The 19,805-nt window shown below is 43.8% G+C and overlaps 1 protein-coding gene across 2 annotated transcripts in view; it reads right to left on the reverse strand.

Annotated features, from left to right (window-relative positions):
• The window catches only part of LOC147623533 (uncharacterized), a 111,194-nt gene that overhangs the window by 57,289 nt on the left and 34,100 nt on the right, over nt 1–19,805 (reverse strand). Inside the window, exon 5 of one of the 2 annotated variants that reach the window (XM_086821713.1) lies at nt 11,908–11,983. The exons of the other annotated variant lie outside the window; for it this stretch is intronic. Within the exon in view, the coding sequence (XP_086677839.1) occupies nt 11,908–11,983 (76 nt within the window). The remainder of the gene's footprint in view (nt 1–11,907; nt 11,984–19,805) is intronic. 2 annotated transcript variants of the gene reach the window in all.

Here is a 19,805-nt window from a genome sequence, read left to right on the forward strand (position 1 = left end):
TGCGGCACATATTATGAGATGGAGGTACCTCCATAGTGTACCTTCCAGTTCCAGTTTCATTTTCTAGGTGCCAGTAGTATCATCTTTATTTTTTCATTTTCTGGGTTTTTTTATCCAGACATTGTATCAGATCCACCATGATGTAACTTTTGGTCTCATAGGTCATTATGGCCTTTTGAAGACGTTAATATAACATTTCATTTCATTTCTCTCTCTCTCTCTCGGAGGAGCCGCCAACGTTGAAGAGGAGCAGCTAATGCTAATGAAGTAACAACATGGACGAAGAGGAGATTGCCGCCGAACTCGGAGGAGCCGCCGATGCTTCATTTCATACACCGGTAAAGTACCCTTCTGTTAAGAAGTTTTATGTGAGAAAAGGTAGGGAATGGACGCTCTCCCCGTGGTCAAAGCGACTGGGGAAGACATCCAAGAGAATCGATGAAGCAATATATGATGAGATACACAGATTGGTCAGGACAGAGATACACACAGATTGGTCAGATTGGTCAATAATTTCATAAAGTATAAATACTTAAAGAACTTATAGTAGCCATCTAAAAACATAGTGTAATGATGAAAAAATGGTCTCTTCTCACCCATCTCGGGGAACCATCCTTATTTTGGTGAGGCATTATGGTAATTTTACTTCATTACATGCCACAAGTGGTTCAATCAAGGACTCTTAAGATTGAAGAAGAGAACGCAAAATTTGGGAAAGATTTAAGACATTGAAGGAAGAAAAAGAGGAAAGAAGAGAGGAGAAGAAGAGAAAAGCAAGGGAGAAGAAGAGGAGAGACAAAGAGAAAGGAAGAAGAAAAGGAGAGAAGAAGAGAATGAAAGAAGCAAGAGTAGAGGTGAAAAAAGTGACAGAAGATGGAAAAGGGAAGGAGGGAGGTCGGAGAAGAAGAGGGAAGAAAGGTGATGAGGAGGCTATGGAAAAAATAAAAAATAAAAAATCCCAGAAAAATCAAGGAGGAAAAAAAACAAAACCTGAAATTCAGGCGAAACTACCTTACTAGAGAGGTTTTGAGGTTTTTAAAAACCGTTTCGAAGTTTCGAGGTTTCGAAAGCTAGAAACAGGTTTTTTTGTTACTATAATTCAAAGACATAGTAGACACCGGGTTCTTTTTTTTTTCAGAAAGGAGACTTCTATTAAGACCGGGTTCTAAACATCACACTCAGTAGGGTCAAAAGAACCCTCAAAAAGCTTCAATCATGCCGTAACTTCTACAAACATGAGTTCGGCAACCAGGTCTTTCGACCTAGGTAAAGGTTCTTAGAACAGAACCTACATTAGGTAGGGAGGGATGTTAATTCCCATTTTGAATTAACAAAGATGCTCCTCCATTTGAGGACATTAATAAGTATTATATAAAGGCACTATAAAGATTGTACATTTTGAGATATTGGCCAGCCAAGCCTTTAGTTAGTAAGTTTTGGATGCCCAAGTGTAAATAAGGTTGTATATATAAGGCAATTTCTCATGATGGAAAGACACAATCCCCCTTTGTGCTATGAGAGCTCTCGTCTTGTCTTGTGTATGAGAGAGAGAAAGAAAGAAAGAAAGATATATTAACATCTGCGAAAGGCCAAAGTGGCCTATGAGACCAAAACATAGTACACAGCTGATGGTGTCTCATCAAAAGTAAGACAAAAAGGACTAAAAAAGTCCTAAAACAGTCCTAAACAGCTATGAAAGGAAAATACTCCTACTGAGGTACAACAAAAGTGTATAATATCTACAACTAGCATAAGACTGGTGTAATCTGCTCATCTCAGTATCTCTCTCATGGGGTACTATAAGATAGAGAAACTAAAGTGGCGGGGCAGTCGTCTCCTGTGAGACGGGAGACGGCTCTAATCCACCGATGATGAAGCGACCGTGAACGAGGTCCTAGTATAAGCGTGGGCGTCTCGCTCGACAAAGTGCTATGGCTCTATCAAGGGTGACTTCTCCTGAAGGACGTCTATGGGACGTCTCGCTCGCCGAGGGGGTAGTGGAGGTCCTGGTCGTATCTGTCGGGGTGGTCTTGGCCCTGAAAAAATCTATCAGACACTAGTATCTCCCTCGTATCTCATAGTACACAGTACATCGGCATATGTAGTGCTCCTCTGACTCCGCTTCCTAGTGACATAGTTGACAAATGTGGTCTTCTGGATTCATCCCCTCGTATATCTGCCAGTCTCTACCCTCAATTGATGTGATGAAGTGCGGATTTGTCCAATGGCACTGCGAATGCCATGTGAGAGATGGGTGTCCATGTATGTAGACCGTGTCACAAAGCCATCTGGGGAGAGATGTAGAAAATGGTCCCGATATGGGCCATCTTCGTGCCTGGTGGTAGGGGGGGACTGGACCATGTCCTTTCTGCATCTAGCCTCATGATGTCCATCTTGATCACCCTATTCTGCTCAGAGCGACTAAGGTCCAAGAAGGGGAAGTCCAGGCTGTAATCAAATGGAGGAAGTGCATCAATCCTCGTGCCATGTAATCTCAGCAAGGTACACATCTAGGTGTACCAACATCCTGTATCGCCGTCTGCTGCTAACTTCCTTGAAGAGATAAGTGCTAGGTGTGGGTATAGATGTGTACCAACATCGTGTATCGCCGTCTGCTGCTAACTTCCTCGAAGAGATAAGTGCTAGGTGTGGGTATCTCTGTCTGGGGAGCTCCCATATCCTCTGCAAAAATGTCACTGACTGGAACGGGGCTTCGGTAACCACTAGTGCGGCTCCTATCTCTGCTCTGACAATTTCATGAGGTACCGATGGTTTGCTCCGAATCATGCGTGCGATCATAGTCACTAGTGGTTTCTCTAGTACCTGCCATCCATCATAGAAATCTCTCTGGTCCGACCTGGTCGACAAGCAGCTCCCTCCTTGTGTGGTAAGAGGCTGGGTCCCCATAAAATACAAACGTTAGATGGTCTAACGTCGCTTCTTCTCTATGCATTTGCCTAAACGATTGCGTTGCCTTGCTTGCTAGGCCGTTATCAACATATGCCCCAAGCGTAGCATTTCATACTATAGCCTTGTGTTTGAGGTGTGTTGCACATACATGTTACGGTATTACCATGCTGTTCCAGGGGGTAATGGAGTGAGTGTGCTCACAATGTCATCCATGAAACAGTGTCCCTATTGAATACCTTACAAAACAAATTTTTGCTTCAATGATGACTCCTCACTTGTTGTGTATTGTAATAAGTGGGTTGCATACTAAAACATCCCTTGAAAAATTCAAATTGTGGGCAATAGTGCTTTATTGAGTTTTAGTGACACTACATTGCATATTGAGTTTGGTGCACGGCAATAGTGCTTTATTGAGTTTTAGTGACTAGAGTTTGGTGCACGGCTCCTGAAACTAAATGTAGGCACATTGTCTCTCTAGTGCCCCTAGGGCTGCATATCCACGTGCCAATCTAGCCTCTGCTGCGTGCTTCATAGAGAATTGTGGTCCACTGAATGTGACTCCTAGGTACACATGATCTGGTGTACTCCACTGATTCACCTCTAAAAGTGAACTGATGGTCAGATCTAATGACCCAGGTTTGTGCGATATTGAAGACCATAACCTTAGTCTTCCCAAGGTTCATTGTGAGGTCCCTATCTGCACAAAACGACTACAAAGCATCCAAATGCTGTTGCAAACCCTCAGGGGAGTCCGCAATAAGTACAATGTCATCGGCATTTAGCAGTATGGATATCCACATCCCTGCCAGACTGGCCCCTGCCAGACTGGCCCCTGCCAGACTGGCCCCTGCCCCCCCATCCTGTCAATGTAGTCGAAGGCAATGCTCTAGTGTGTGTGTGTTCAGCGAGCGCGAGTAGAGATCTGTCGTCTGCATCCTGGACTGTGTCGGCCCTGCAGCCCTCTTCACAACCTTCTGGGAGTCCCCTCTATGCGCACAGATTCTCTTTTTTTTCTCATCGTCAATCTGCTCCTCTTCGTCTCTTCCGCGACCTATGTGTGTGTGTAGGGGTGTGTGTGTGTGTGTGTGTGCGCGCCTCGCTACATGTCTCTGCTTTCCCTTCTGTGTAAGGTAGTATTCCCGCAAGCCTTCTGTCGCAACAAGTTTCTGGCTTTTCTATCACAATTCATTGCCTTGTCGAAATAGCACTGTCCCCCCTTTTTTTTTTTCTGATCTGTCTATTCCTGCTGATTCGACTAGTCTCGATGGCAGAAACAAGCAAGAATTATGTCAAGAGAGCTCTTTCTCCAGAACCTAAAAGACAATCAAGGGAAACTCTGCCCCCCATAGCTTCTTCATCTGAAGATGCTTCCTATGTGTTTGACATGTTGAATGAGGATTTTCAACAAAGTAGAAGAGAATGGATACTACCTGCTCCGGAACTTACTTCCAAGATGAAGTTGCCTTCTCTTGTGCATCCTCTAAAGAAGCTCTCTCAAACTGCAGTCATCATCTTTTTTCCAGGCAAAATACCCTCGGCTAATGATGTGGGACAATGGGTGAATTCTCTCCTAGGTGGATGCTATGTAGAAGGAGTCTATTTTGCCTCCCGAGGATTTTATGAAGTTCACCTCTTGGATGCATTGCCAAAACAAAAGATGCTGGAAATGTCCCCTTTATTTTTTGGTCGTCAAATGGTGCACATCATGCCTTGGTCTCCTAATAAGGACTATCAGAATCTCATCAAACATCACTGCCCTGTATGGGTTGAAGTCGTTGATTTTCCAGATTACATGAGAACAGAGCTTCCAGGCTTAGCGATGACATTGGGACAAGTGATCTGTCCCCCTCGTCCCACAGGTAATAAAAATCGTTTTTGCATCTTATGGAACACTGATAGACCAACCCCCTCTGCTATTGCAGTTGAGATTGAGGGTGTTAATTTGGGAAAGAAATATTTCACTTTGAAATGGGGCATTTTTGCTGGAGCTTGTTTCTCTTGTCACAAGTTCGGGCACCTAGCTTCTGAGTGTCCCTCTATCCTTCATCCGCCTCCTCCAGCTGCCATTCCTCCGCCATCTAATAAAGGAGGTCAGAAGACATATGTGGAAAAGACTGAAGCTAAAGGAGCAAAGCCTTCAGTTCATACAGGGAGCCAAGCCAATTCAGCTCAAAACAAGGATAAAGGAAAAAGCAAGCTAGTGGAAAATAATTCATCTTCTCACGAGGGTTGGCAGAATGCAAAGAAGACGGTGCCTCTCAAACAAAGACCTCTCCAATCTCGTAATTGGGATGCTTCTGCTCCATCTCCTGGTCAACCTTCTACCTCTTCGGACAGCCCCATCTGAAAGGCATGGGTCAATGCAGTCAAGAAGGGTATTCCACTTTGTGAAGAAGATGATCTAGTCAGGGAATTGGAATCTGAGGGTCAGCAAGACCCTGTGGCAATGGCAGAGGCCTGATGCCTCCCTTTCTCTTTGAGGACTGCTCATCTCTTGTATATATTTTCATGCGTGCTTCTCTTAAATGTATTTCTTATAACATACAGGGCCTCTGCAATCAGCATAAATGGAGGCTCCTATGGCATTATATAAATAATACTCATCCAGATGTTGTGTGTCTGCAAGAGCATAATCAGCATTCTTTTGCTGGCCAGCATGGGTTCTTTTCAGGATATGATATATTTTATGCAGGATCTGAACAATTCTCTGGGTTGTGCATTTTAGCCAGACATGATCTGCAGCCCTACGTAGCATATAATGATCTTTGTGGCCGATGGATGATTATCCAATGTATGATCAATGGAGAGATTTTTGAAATAGGCTCCTTGTATGCCTCTCAAATTTCAGCTTCCAGAGCTCAAATGTGGGACTCCATAAAGCAATATCCTTGTGGTCCTCAAATGCTCTACTTTGTGGTGACTTCAATAATTCTCCTCACTGGAAGGACAATACCACACATAAATCCCATATGCTACCCTTTGAAATCCAGCAATGGGAACATATGACTTCATCACTTCATACTGCAGATTTATGGACACCAACTCACCCTTCAGTTTTGGGATTTACATATCATCATAATGCTTTTACTGAATATTGGGCCAGGCTTGATAGATGGTATCTTATTCATGCTCAGCAATATGATGATTATACATGTCAAATGTGGACTGATTATTCTCAACAACTATTTGATCACACTCCTCTTTGGCTCAACCTTTCATTTGGTATGCCTCTGGATGATATGCAGCTTTCTTTAGTCAGACACTTGCAGGTCAATCAATTATGTCTTTCTCATGTAAAATTCCAGATTGGCTTGCAAGCCATTGTTATCCCATGCTCAAGAGGATCTGGAACTCTTTTGTACATCGTATTCAAAATGTCATTAAGGAATATGGAAGATGGTACATGGCAGAAACCAGACAGCATATCCAGTGGGCAAAATCATATAAGCAGTCCTTGGTACATATTAGCCATCAAAGGTCTCTTTCTACTTCTGAGCAGAATTCATTGTCTTGTGCCTCTTCCATAATTGATGCTAATGATAAACGCAAGCTTTCCAATTGGCAGACAAGGGCTAGAGTTAAACCTATGCTAGATAAGGGTTGTTCCTCGAAATCTTTCTTTCGAAATTTACATGCGTATAGACAAAGTCAATCTATCATGAGAGTCAGGAAACCCGATGGTCTTTGGACCCAGACTTTATCTCAGCTAGAAAAACAATGTCTGGATCATTTTCAGCTTCTTTTTTCTTAACCATCTTCTTCTACACCTCAGGTTGCATTGGCTCGGAGCAGATTTATTGAGCTTGTTTCTCCTATTGTTTCTTTGCAAAAAGCTTCAATGTTGGAAATGTCTTTTTCAGATATTGAATTGGATGAAGCCCTCAAGCATTTGGGTAAACATAAATCCCCTGGCTGGGACGGTTTGACGGTTGAATTTTTGGTAGCCTTCTGGGCTGAATTGAAGGGTCCAATCTTGAAGCTCATTAATGTAGCCTAGCAGCATCAACATCTTCCCTCAGCTTGGAAGCATGGTCTGGTTAAGCTTGTGCCCAAAAAACCTCTATGTGAGACAATGGATGACTGGAGACCTATCACTTTGATGCCTGTTATATATAAACTTATTGCTAAAATGTTGGTACATTGGATAAAGGATATCCTTCATGATGGACTTCATCCCAGGCAATATGGTTTTGTTCCAAGAAGGCATATACATGATAATATCTCCAATACTCTCATCACAATGGAATATGCAAAATATTCTCCTCAAGATGTCTTGGTCATGCAGGTGGATGTGGCAAAGGCATTTGATACGATACAGTGGGATTATGTTTCTCAAATCATGTCTAAACTTGGTTTTGGGCCAAAGCTAGTTAATGTCATATATTGGCTTTACTCAGATTCCACTGCTCAATGCTTTATAGGGAAACATTTGTCTAAGTCTTGGACTCTAGAACGATCAGTTTGACAGGGATGCCCTCTCAGTGCTTTGTTCTATGCTATTGCTTCACATCCTTTGCTTCTTTATATGGATCATCTGGTTGATACTAGACAGTTAGAGGGGCTTCAGATTTCTGGTTCACGGCCTTTCATCGCACAGGCTTATGCAGATGATTCATTCTTCATGCCAAAGAACAGTCCTCTGGAGCTTCGCCTATTGATGGATACTCTTTCAGATTTCGGGTTGGCAGCTGGTCTAAAAATTAATTTTCAGAAATCAAAACTCTTACCTCTCAAGCATTGTGACTGGCATGCTATCCTGTGGCCCGGCCAGATTATTTATCCGGAAAACATGGTAAGACATTTGGGTTATCCCATTGGCTGGAAAATCAGAAATAAGCAACAAATATCTTGGGTACTAAACAAAATTCAGGACAAATTAGAATATGGGAAGATCTCCACTTGGCCATTGCACGTACGCCTTCGAATTGTTCACTCCATTGTTCTAGCTTATGTTTAGTTTTACCTTCCTCTATTACATTGGTCATCTCGAGATCTTTCTTCTTTTATGTCTCAAGCCATGGAGATTTTTTGGAAAACTAAGCTTCATAAAAAAGCTTTAAGGTTGCTCAAAATGGACCTACTTTGCTCACCAAGAATGCATGGTGGTTTGAATATTATAAACATCAAATTTCATGTGTTGGCAAGAAAGATCACTATGCTCAAAACCTTTTTTCAACAAGAGCAGCCTTGGTCTATCATGTTGGCAATTTTGTGTGGTCAGATGCGCACAAATGCTTATGGACATTAGCTAGTTGATCCATCGGAAGTAGTACTTGGAAAATTTCAAGGTAAAATCCCTGGTTGTCCATTTTCTACTTCCTTGATTCAGGATTGGAAGAAAGTGCTCTCTCGCATCAAATGGTCTCCCCATCCTGCTTCTATAGCTTCCGCGCTTCGAATGGAAAGCCTACATTGGAGTGCTGTTTTTTCTCTCCCCTTGCTGTACAACAACCAATCAGAGCTTACAATCTTATGAAGTTGGGCATCCGGTTCATTGACGACGTGGTAGATACTCGAGGGCATATTCTCTCTTTTCCGGCAGCATGCCAACAATACAATCTCGGGATGCATCATAGACCTATATGGAAAGCTATTGCAGATCTCTTACACCCTTTCATTCCGATTCCAACATTGGATGTAAGAGACAGGCTTCAAGATTGGCATCTTCAGTCTTCAAGTTCAAGATTATCCTCTTAGCCTTTGCATCTATTGACTTCCATACAGGCTTATCGATTGATATTACCTCCTCCATGGATTGCTCATCATGCTTATTCTCTTTGGCATCTGAATAGTCTTTAGCTTGGTGAAAAGGAAAATTGACATTGATATGGAAGTTAAAAATGCCATTGAAGCAGAGACTCTTTCTTTGGAGATGCATTGTTGGTATTTTTCCAGTGGGAGTGAAATTGGCTCAAAGAAGGATTGCCTCTCCTCTTTGTCCAAGATGTCATCATACTACTGAGAGTATTCCGCATTTATTGTGGTTTTGTTCATATTCCAGAGACCTTCTGGACAAGATCTCCTATTTTTTATCTCTCAGATTTCCTGCACACAGGTTCTACAGGTTTTTCTGGATGTTTGGCATATTATCAGCTTCTTTGTCACAGTATTCTCTTTTCTTCCATTGGATCAGATACTGGGCCTTATGGACCCTCTGGCTACAGCGAAATCATGCATATCTGAATTCACCCCTTCAGCACCCTTATGAGTTCTTCCAAGCCTCATTGCGGCAGTCCTTATATGATGCCTTACATGAGGAAGATTTGGATGTTTCTTGTATTCAGCTTTTCTTTTACTGTTTTTTATGGATAGGGCATAGGCTCTTTATTGAGCACTGCCCTGATGTAAAATGGATGTTTCATAATATAGTTCCTTCATTTCAACAAAAAAAAAAAGTGTGTGTGTGTGTGTGTGAGAGAGAGGGAGAGAGAGAGAGAGAGAGAGAGAGAAAGAAAGAAAGAAAGATTTTATTAACGTCTTCCAAAAGACCGAACTCGGCCTATGAGACAAATCGGTGTACCTGCATGGGGTATCCTCTGTCATCCCACCAACAAAATGAAAAAGTACTGAACTAAAAAGCTGAATGTGGGTGTGCAATAAGTACAATGGGTGGGGGAGGGGATGGAGCTCTACTACTAGGAGAATGCAAAGCTATATGCATGGAGTATACAATCATGATATGCAACCTAGCTAGCTCCATCCTATACCATACTGGGGGTAAAAAATGGTATACATCAATGAAGGGAGAGAGAGAAAAAGAAAGAAAGAAAGAAAACTATATTAACGTCCTTTAGAGGCCACATCTGACCTATAGGACTAATCAGATACATCCATGTGATTACATTCCACTTCGGGGGGGGGGGGGGGGGTGGCTGGGCGCAACAAAATGAAAATAGAGATAAAACTCAAAATAGTTCAAATTCCCTACATGACCGTAGGAGAATCCTAGATAACATGAAGGATTTCTCTAGCAGCTACTCTTCATTACTACCATGTTTGGTTGTCCTGAAATCTGCAATAACAGCTCTACCTCTTCGGTAGACTGCCCATTTTCCTTGTTTCCTTGCTTCGTATACTTTATTGAGTTCTTGTTTCCTGTTTTTTAGTTGTGTGCCTGTGAGTTTATCCGCCATCCACACCTTCGTTCCCTTAAGTGACCTTGTTTGCTTCATGACTTTAATTTTGTCTTTCATATCTCCGTACCTCAAAACCACATGTTTTCCTTTGATTGCCACTGAGGGATCTCCAATGTCGATGAAAGGGATAGCTCTGCACAGCTTTCTTTGTAGAATCTCGCATTCCAATTCGCCGTCCTCCAATACCTCCACCTGTTCCCAACCCTCTGACAAACCACCCACCCTAATTTCTTTTGCAATCCATTGCTGCTCGTTCTCTTCATTAATCTGTGATATTACTTCTTTAATGAGAATTTCTTTAGGCTGTGGATCAAGTAAATTTACCTGTGTGATTTCCTCCCTGTTTTCTTTTTCGTGTTGTTGTTCCTTAATCTGTTTCTCCAGGGTTGAAAGATGTTGTTTTTTCTGATGTAGTTCATTTTGCAAGGCTGAATTTGTTTGCTGAAGATGTTGAATCATGCTCAGGAGGTACCGCTCCCATGGTGATGGTTTTTCATTGGGTTTGGTAGGAGGGGAGATAAGGGTTTCGAAGAAGGTTTTCTTGCTGGCCATGTCAAACTGTTGGACTGTTTGAGAGGTTGCTCTTCACGAACCCCACCCCCATAAGGTGCAAGCCCTTACCTGCTTGGAGGTGGGTTACAACCCTACCCTACAACTAAGGTGCGCAGGTGGGCAATAGGTGCACAGGTGCGTATGTGAGTAGCAGGAGAGATGGGCAACGGGAAAGAGAGAGAGAGAGAGAGAGGGAGAGTTATGTTGCTGCCTTGGGGGCCTGAGCGAGGGCGGGTGGGAAAGGAAGCCAACACCAGCAGCAGCAGCGAAGAGAGAGAGAGAGAGAGAGAGAGAGAGAGAGAGAGAGAGAGAGAGAGAGAGAGAAGAAGGCGCACAGAGAGAGAGGGCGGGTGGGGATACGGGGGCGCAGAGAGAAGTGAAGCGAAGAGATAGAAGGCGAGGGGGGCGGCACCAGCACAGCAGGCGAAGAGAGGGAGAGAGAGAGGGCGGGTGGGTATACGGGGGCGCAGAGAGAAGTGAAGCGAAAGGAAGCCGACACCAGTAGTAGCGAAGAGAGGGAGAGGGAACGAGAAAGAAAGAAAGAAAGTTATATTAACGTCCACAGGAGGCCGAATCCGACCTATGAGAGAGAGAGAGAGAGAGAGAGAGAGAGAGAGAGAGAGAGAGAGAGCATACTCTAGTGCATGTGCCTCTTCCATGCTTGTGTGTGGGAGAGTGAGAGGATGATTGCCTTGTATTGTGGTGTGAGCGACTTCACGGTGACAGAGTGGAGGTGGAGATTGGAGAATTGGAGCTTCTAAAAGCGAGCTTGGAGAGCCTCAAGGGATGTGAGCTCGAAGCATTGGTACTATGGTTGTTGTCTATTGCTTCTTCCAGTTGTGAGTGTGTGGAGTTCTCTTGGGAGGTGCAGTAGGCCATAACAACAATTGTTTAACAAGTTGGGAGATGTCACCGAAGCATCAAAATACAGGTTGTTGATATGAAAAACGCAACGCACGCCCCCCACCCCCTCCCCCCCTTTTAAAAAAATTTAAAGTTAAAAAATTTTGAAATTTTTTTTTTTTTTTTTAAGTATTGTGGCATTGATGACATGGCACTAACATGTGGCAGAAGGCAGCGCAAGGTCACCTTACAGGCTTGAAATGATGTGACTAGCTTTTGAAAAGAAAAAGATTAAAAGCTTTTTAGAAGGGATGGCTCCCACTCACCAAGATCCAATAAAGAAATTTGATGGGACATACACAAAATATAAAAGCCAAAGTTTAAATAATAGTCAAACCAACATTAGGCCATTTCACCTCAATAAGATACATCATCATGGTGTTTTAAAGCTCCTTTAGCGAAGTACCTCATGGCATCTTGAAATCTTTACTATAGAATCTCCTGGTTTAGCACTATCAAATATACAAATACATTTATCAAATCTGCAAAAAAAAAAAACAAATAGTAGTGTCATGGTCAATCAATTATCGAGCTATATTTTTTTTACTTGAGCCAATAAACAAGCTATGCCATGGAAGCCTTTCCTTTAAAAATATGCAAGGAATGATGTGGCACAAAAGTAAGCATCCCTCAAAAACATTGGTACGATGAAGAATGCAAGGAAATGCATAGAATGTACCATTGTCAAAGAAGCTACATGGCCAAACAAAAAACCGAGTTTTGAGAAACATGGAGGAGAATCCTAACAAAGAAAGAGAGTGCATCAGTGAGTTTTTTCCCTGCTTGTAGGCATGAAGAGAGCCCCTGCCCATAGGCGGCGGTCTAGAGACCCGCCTGTAGAAGGTGGTGCCTTTTGCCTTGGAGAGGCTCGAATCCAGGACACCACACCCACCCCCCCACCCCCCCTCCCCCCCCCACCCCACCCCACCCCACCCTGAAAAGATGTAGGGGAGAAGAGAGCTTGAGCTCTCGCAAGCACACACACACTCACAAAACCCTAAAAGAGAACACACAAGGTGAGAGGCTGAAAATCTTCTTCTTCTTCACACAACACTCAACACACCATATACAAAGATAAGAGTACACACAATATGAAAAGGTACTCAACCAAATACATACTAGGGTTCTATATAGTGTGAACCCAACTAAATGAGCTGGCGCTATAATTATGCCAATCTCTAGAATGGCTGTCACACAGCCTGTCATCCCATTGGCCGCATATCACCCATGATCTCACCAACCATGCCAGTGGTGTAAGTGTGTGGCCTATCTCCCAGGTGGGTCATCAGTGTCCACCGCCTCACTAGATGAGCTCGATATCTCAACACTCTCCCTCGAGCTCAACTCCATCTCATGTACACCAAGAGAAACCTTGAATCTGCGGAGCTTCTCTGTACCCAATGCTTTGGTGAAGATGTCAACGACCTGATCCTGTGTGCTGACATAAACAAGGTCAACGTCTCCTGTCAAAACCTTCTCTTTGACAAAATGGTAGTGGACCTCTATATGCTTCTTGCGAGCATGAAAAACTGGATTCCTGGCCAACTGTGTACTGCTAATGTTGTCACAGAAAATGACAACTTGTCTATCTACTGATAGACCCAAATCTGCAAGTAGCTTTCACAACCAAGCTACCTCACATGCTACCATAGCAGCACCTCGTACTGGCTGCTTCTTGCTGTTCCAAGTCACAGCAGCACTCCCTAAAGAAAACATGAAGCCACTAGTAGATCTTCTATCTGAGATACTACCAGCCCAATCAGCATCCGTGTACCCATGTACACATACCTCTGTCCCAGTTTCATAAAATAGTCCACAATGCAAAGTAGACCTCACAGACCTCAGTATACGTCTCAATGCATCCAAATGCGGCTTCCGAGGAACCTGCATAAACTGACTCACCAACCCAACAGCATAGCTCAAATCTGGCTTGGTGATCGTCACGTAGATCAAGCTTCCTACTATGCGCCTATACATAGTAGGATCCTCCAAAATCTCTCCTGAATCTGCCCTCAACTTGCCATTCTGATCCCTCTCCCAGATCTTCGTAGCTTTGCATTCATGGCTTCCATAGCCTTCTTTACACCAGGTGTTCTCATAGCTGGTATCCCAAGATCCTCATGAAGGCTCATCTCTGAGCCACTAGACTCTCCATCAACATGAGAATGCCCTATAGAAATGTCAGGCATACTAAGGGACTCAATCACTTTCTCTTTGCCTTTATGTGATGTACTAATCACATTTGCAAGACTGGTATTATGATGCAGCGTGCCACTCCATGGTCTATCAACTGAACCACTAGATGAGGACTCTCCTGTTCCACTCAAAGACTGTGATTGCTAACTTGCATTCTGTGCAACCACATTTCCACTCAAATAAGCCCCAACAGCTTCTTTTTCAGCAACATACCAGCTGCTCATCTCATCAAAAACAACATCCCTGCTTACCCTCAACTCACGTGTAGCAGGGTTATAACACCTGTATCCCTTTTGCTCAAGGGCATACCCAATAAACATATATTTTTCAGCTTTTGGATCTAGCTAAGTTCACACCTCATCTGGCACATGCACATATGCAATGCATCCAAAGACTTTCAGATGAGACAAATCAGGTTTTCTGTCAGTAAACCTCTCCTCTGGAGTTACATCATGTATGGCTGCAGTTGGAGTCCTATTCATGATGTAAACTGCTATAGAAACAGCCTCAGCCCAATAGCTATGCGGCATATTCTTCTCTCCCATCAATGCTCGCGAAATCTCAGCAATGTGCCTGTTTTTCCGCCCAGCAACTCCATTTTGCTGCAGAGTGTATCTGCATGCAAACTGTCTCTAGATACCATTCTTCTTAAAAAATTCAGAGAACTCATTGGAGAAGTACTCTCCTCCTCCATCTGACCTTAGGCACTTTACATGTTTCCCTGTTTGCTTTTCAACCATAACTCTGAAATTCTAAAAATGAGTGAACACCTCACCCTTCTCCTTCATGAAGTATACCCACACTTTCCTTTGTGGTCATCAATAAATGTCACATAATACCTGCAGCCTCTCATAAACATGGTCTTCGTAGGACCCCATACATCTGAATGCACAACATCTAGTGCATTTCTGCTCACATTTCTGTCACGTGGAAATACATGCTTTGTTTGCTTTCCAAATTGGCATGCTTCACATATTTTCTACATACCTTCAACTTTAAACTTTGGCAGCCCTGTCACAATTCCTTTAGTCTGCATAGACTTCACTCTCTGCACATTCACATGTCCAATTCTTTTATGCCAAATGTGTGTGTCTGCAACAATTCATGAACCATTTGCAAACATCGTAGCACTCACTTCAGGCATGTTTACATTCAATGTAAACATTCTGCCCACTCTGTTGCCTTTTGCAACCAACCTGCACTTGTCTTTAAAGTCTTCAACATAACAACCATCAAGATTAAACCAAACCTACAAACCCTGCTCAATCACCAACTGAAATCAGATTCTTTGTTATGTTCGGAACATGAAGTACATCTACAAGGTACTTCACTTTGCCATCCTGCATAGACAATGGCACATCTCCAACATGGGCAGTTGGATGAGCAGTGTCATCTCCTGTTTCCACAAAACCTGGTCTTTCAAGGTTTTTGATCTCCTTGAACCACTCCCCATGACTTGTCATGTGGTTCAAAGCACCTGAATCAACGTACCATACATCATCTTTATGTGCTTCTTCAACATTTTCAGACATGGCATTAACGACATGCTGCATAATAAACAACCTTTCATTATCCTCATTGTTTCTGCTCGAGGATGCATAGTTGTTTTGCTGCAATTTTCCATTTTGCATGTCAGCCTGCTTCTTATAACAATCTGCCAAAAGCTCTTCCCAGGCCGCAAGCTCTGCACCAGAAACGGTATCGTGGCTACCACCTAGTCTATCCTCCATGGTCTCCTACATATTAAAGTTCCCCCCCATACACAAAAAATCAGCCTGAGGGATGCCCTGTCATGACCCTGTGAAATGGGTGCGGCATAAGTGTGAGCATAGTGGTCAGTGAGCAAGTTATATATTTAAAGGTACATACTTGGGTGGCCGGACAAAAAGGAAACATATGTGAACAAACCCAAGTGCGAAGGGGACAAAGGAATTAAAATTTAAAAGGTTTTATAACCTTTGGTGGCCCCTAGGAAGGTTTTATAACCTTGAGTGGCCCCTAGGCTATTTATGGGGACTACTCTACTTTTGGAGGACACGCCTTTCTCTCTCATACTTTTTGGGAAAGGGTGATGGCGGCCAGCATGGAGTTCTAGTTTTCTGGGAAAAACAGCTACAGGCGGGCTGTGCTTCAGGCTTACTCTGGCTTTTTGGAGAAAACAAGTGCAGGCGGGTCTGCGCAGCTAAATAACCTGGGCTTTTTGGAAGGACTGTAGGCGGCGGGCTATGCTACAGAAGCTACGGGCGCAGCTAAATGACTCCTTAGGCATGCTTTTTTGGAGATTAAAGGGCTGGCTGCTGTGCTGTGCTACAAAACAGAGACACAGACCTTCTTTCTCCCTCTCTCTTAAGCTCTTGGAGGACAAGTTGGCTGCTGTGTGGCTGAATATTCAGGCGCCCACAGGATCTTCTTCTTCTTCTCTCTCCTTTGCTTTTGGCAAGAAGCTGACTGTCAGCTGAGATGCGTGGACTGTAAGAGTGGATTGTTCTTGCTTGAGCTGCGGAGATATAGAGATAGCCTGCTTAGGTGCATAGAGAGCCAGACTCAGAGGCACATTACAGACTTCTTTAGTCCATCCATCACTGCGCCAGATGGACCACAGCAGCAGCAGGACATGGATACCGCCCACACCAGCGGTACACTAATTGATCGTGCGATTGAGCTTGGGTGGTCCAGACGGAGGAGGGCATCCAAGCATAGACGGAGGTTGCAGCAGCGGATTCGGATTATTCTTGCGAGATATGCGGGACACCCAGTCAGGGTGCTGACCACAGAGGATATTGAGGAGATCCGCCAGCGTCCGATGCGGCACATATTATGAGATGGAGGCACCTCCATAGTGTACCCCCCTCACTATATTCACACCCTATAAGGGTTTCTGTTTACCTTCCAGTTCCAGTTTCATTTTCTAGGTGCCAATAGTATCATCTTTATTTTTCATTTTCTGGTTTTTTATCCAGACATTGTATCAGATCCACCATGATGTAACTTTTTGGTCTCATAGGTCATTATGGCCTTTTGAAGACGTTAATATAACATTTCATTTCATTTCTCCCGGCTGCAAGACAAGAGGGTCGGACTGAACGGGGTTTTTCCTCGTGCCCTTTTCTCTCTTGTGAAAAGCGACATAAGGACTGTAAGTTTCTCTCTTTTTGTGAGCAGGTGGGACTGCAGGAGGTGTCATATTGAGTCTCTCTTTTCACTGGCTCGTGACTATTCCGGAGTTGTTCTCTCTGGCTCTTTGTGAGAGGAGGGGTTTGGCAGTTCAGAGGGTGGAAACAGGGCAAGATTTTGGACTGATTTGGAAGCGTTTGTGGACTGTTTTCATGGCTGAGTTTGTGGCTATGTGCATGGTTCAGTCAGATGCATATTCAAGGCCTCATGGATGCACTGACTTAGCAGATTAGAGGAGATAACAGTGTGGTGTTCTTGGGACACAAAGCTATGTGTAACCTCTATGCTAAGAGGTCCAGAGGACTGGCAGATTGGACTTGCAGACATACGAGCCATGAATGGCCACGTTGTAATCAATTAAACTTTTCCATTGAAATTGAATAAAGAAATACCGAAAGGGGCGCCAAGCTTTGGGGCCAACAAGTGTCGTTCTCTTTCATGTGTTGGAGCACTCTAGCTCCTATTTATTTGTTTTATTGGTTGGACTACAATTGGATTGGGTGACTGCTAGTCTACTGCACTTTGGTTTCTACCAGAGGCCAGTTCCAAGGTTCCGTTGCCGGGACCATCATCAACTTTCTTAAGGGGGTGAGCTCGTGGTTGTCTCGAGGAAAGCCATTGCTGAAAATTTCAGCAAGATATCAGACTTTGAAGATGATTATGATTTTGATGATGAGAAAGAGCAGGACACCACTCCTGAGAGGACTGAATCTAAGGATGTACTTGCAGGAGAACAGGCTGCAGAAGATGCACGCTATGAGGATGTAACGCAGCCAGAAGACATGACAAGTAAAGAGGAAGATGATGCCCAGTTTAAAGCCCGTTTGGCAGGGACAGTGGATGTGCTTATGCAGCTCACGCAAAGTGAGAAGTTTGCTGAATTTATGAGAGCCCCTTGAGAGCCTAAGAAGAAGAAGAAGAAGGTGCGTTCTAGGAACCCACATCAGGGTAATAATGGTGCCTTCCCACAAGATCCTGCTTTTGGACAGTTTGCTAACATGCAGAACACTTATGGTACAAACCCACAGAGTTCCTTTTTTGGACAGCCACCTATTCCACAGCAATCTATGCATCCAGGCTATTTTGGTGGTGGTTCCGTGCTCCAATCTATGACTGGGGGTTACGCTCAGGGAGGCATGGGAATGCAAGGGAATTTTTGAGCTAATTTTCAGCGTGGTATGCAAATATTTTTTGCGACAAAGGCTTCCTAGGTCTTTTGACAAGGCTGACCGACAACCTATTATGTGGAACGAGTTCATTAGGGATGAGGCTGGTAGGCCACTTGGTGCATCTCGTTATACGCAATGGTCAGGATGGCAGAGATGCGCATACACAGTTCTTGCTTGGAAGACCTTTAAGAGTCTTCCGGAGGATCGGAGAGTTGCATCCACTCAGCATCTTAGGGGCTCTCGCATTCGTATTGATCAGATTGATGCAGCTATTCCGCATGAGTGGCTTTCTAGGACCTTTCACACGGAGACTATCATCCGAGTTGGCTGGGAGTTTTTTCGAGGATAGGCATACCTCTGCAGGTCATTGCTCTCCCAGGCCAGGAGGATACAGATTTCCTCATTTATTCTATCATGCATGGTGGGAGATTGAGAAGATGTAGTATGGAGGAGATCATACCAAACACTAGGCTTAGTCCAATGAGGATTGTTGGTCGCTCGGGGAAGCACTGGTTCATTGACCCTTCTCCTTAGATAGTGACTCATGGCTCTTGGTGTTTATGGCTATATGGTGGCAATCCTATCAGATATCTTCAGTGGGATCCAGGAGAGTGAGAGTGAGAGTGAGAGTGAGAGTGGATTGATGCCTTCGATCCTTTGAAAAGCCTTCCTTTTTTCAGTTTCATTGTTCGGAATGTCAGGCTTCTCCTCACTCGACAGATGCATAGGATACCTACTCTCAGGCCTCATTGGGAGAGCTATGATATTTCTCCAGTGATACAGCGCAGATATTGGCATAGACTTTGGCACTCATACAGAAGGAGCCATATCTCTCATTTCTTTTGGTTATTCTTACATGGTGGTCTCCCCACCAATCAGTGGAGATCAGTTTTCGGTGTAGCACCTTCCTGTCCTAGATGTGCGGCAGATTCTGAGTCCGTACAACGTTGTCTATGGGGATGCAGCATTGCACAACAGATTTGGGGTCCTGTAGCCCAACTTATGGGCAAATTGAGTGGCCAAGCCATGCATGTGACTTGGGGGGCAGTTGCTTGGCTCTCCCAGTTCGGTCCGCAACGGCAGTGGTACAGATTCTGTTTTTTTCATTCGTAGTGGTATTGCCCAGCATGGTTTATTGCAGGATGTTCCTCACTCTGATTATACACCCCCTAGACAGAGGATTGACACCAGTTGGGAGATTATTGCCAGTATTACAGCATGGCAGATCTGGAGAGCTAGATGCACGAAGGCTATTGAGGGTGTCCAGATTTTTGGGTCTCAGTGCATTAGTACTATATGGGGTGATATCATCCACACTCTTATGGCTACTTGGGCTCGCATTCAGAGGCCCTCTCGTTCTGCGCAGGCGAAGCGTGTGATATTTATGCGGGAATGGGACCATGGCATCTTCTTTTCCTCTAGTACCACAGGTCTTACATGGCATCATGATGCTCCTCAGTGGTTGAAATCACCTTACATGTTGGGGTGATTCTATTCTCTTCCGGCTTATAGCTGTGATTGTTGTATGTTTTTCTCAAACTTAATAGAAGTCTCTTTCTGAAAAAAAAAAAAGAAAAAAAACCTTAGGTTTGCATTAGAAAGCACTCTGCTAATTGCATATCATTCATCCATTGCATATAGACCATTGCACAAGCCTTGAAATAGCATGTAGTTTTTTTAGGATAGTTATTAGCATTTATCTGGCATTTTTTCCATAATTTCCAGCAAAAAATACCATTTATTATCATTGACAAGTCATGTAACA

Source organism: Cibotium barometz, chromosome 27 (assembly GCF_041138505.1).
Source record: "Cibotium barometz isolate CiBa-2024 chromosome 27, ASM4113850v1, whole genome shotgun sequence".
Lineage (NCBI taxonomy): Eukaryota > Viridiplantae > Streptophyta > Polypodiopsida > Cyatheales > Cibotiaceae > Cibotium > Cibotium barometz.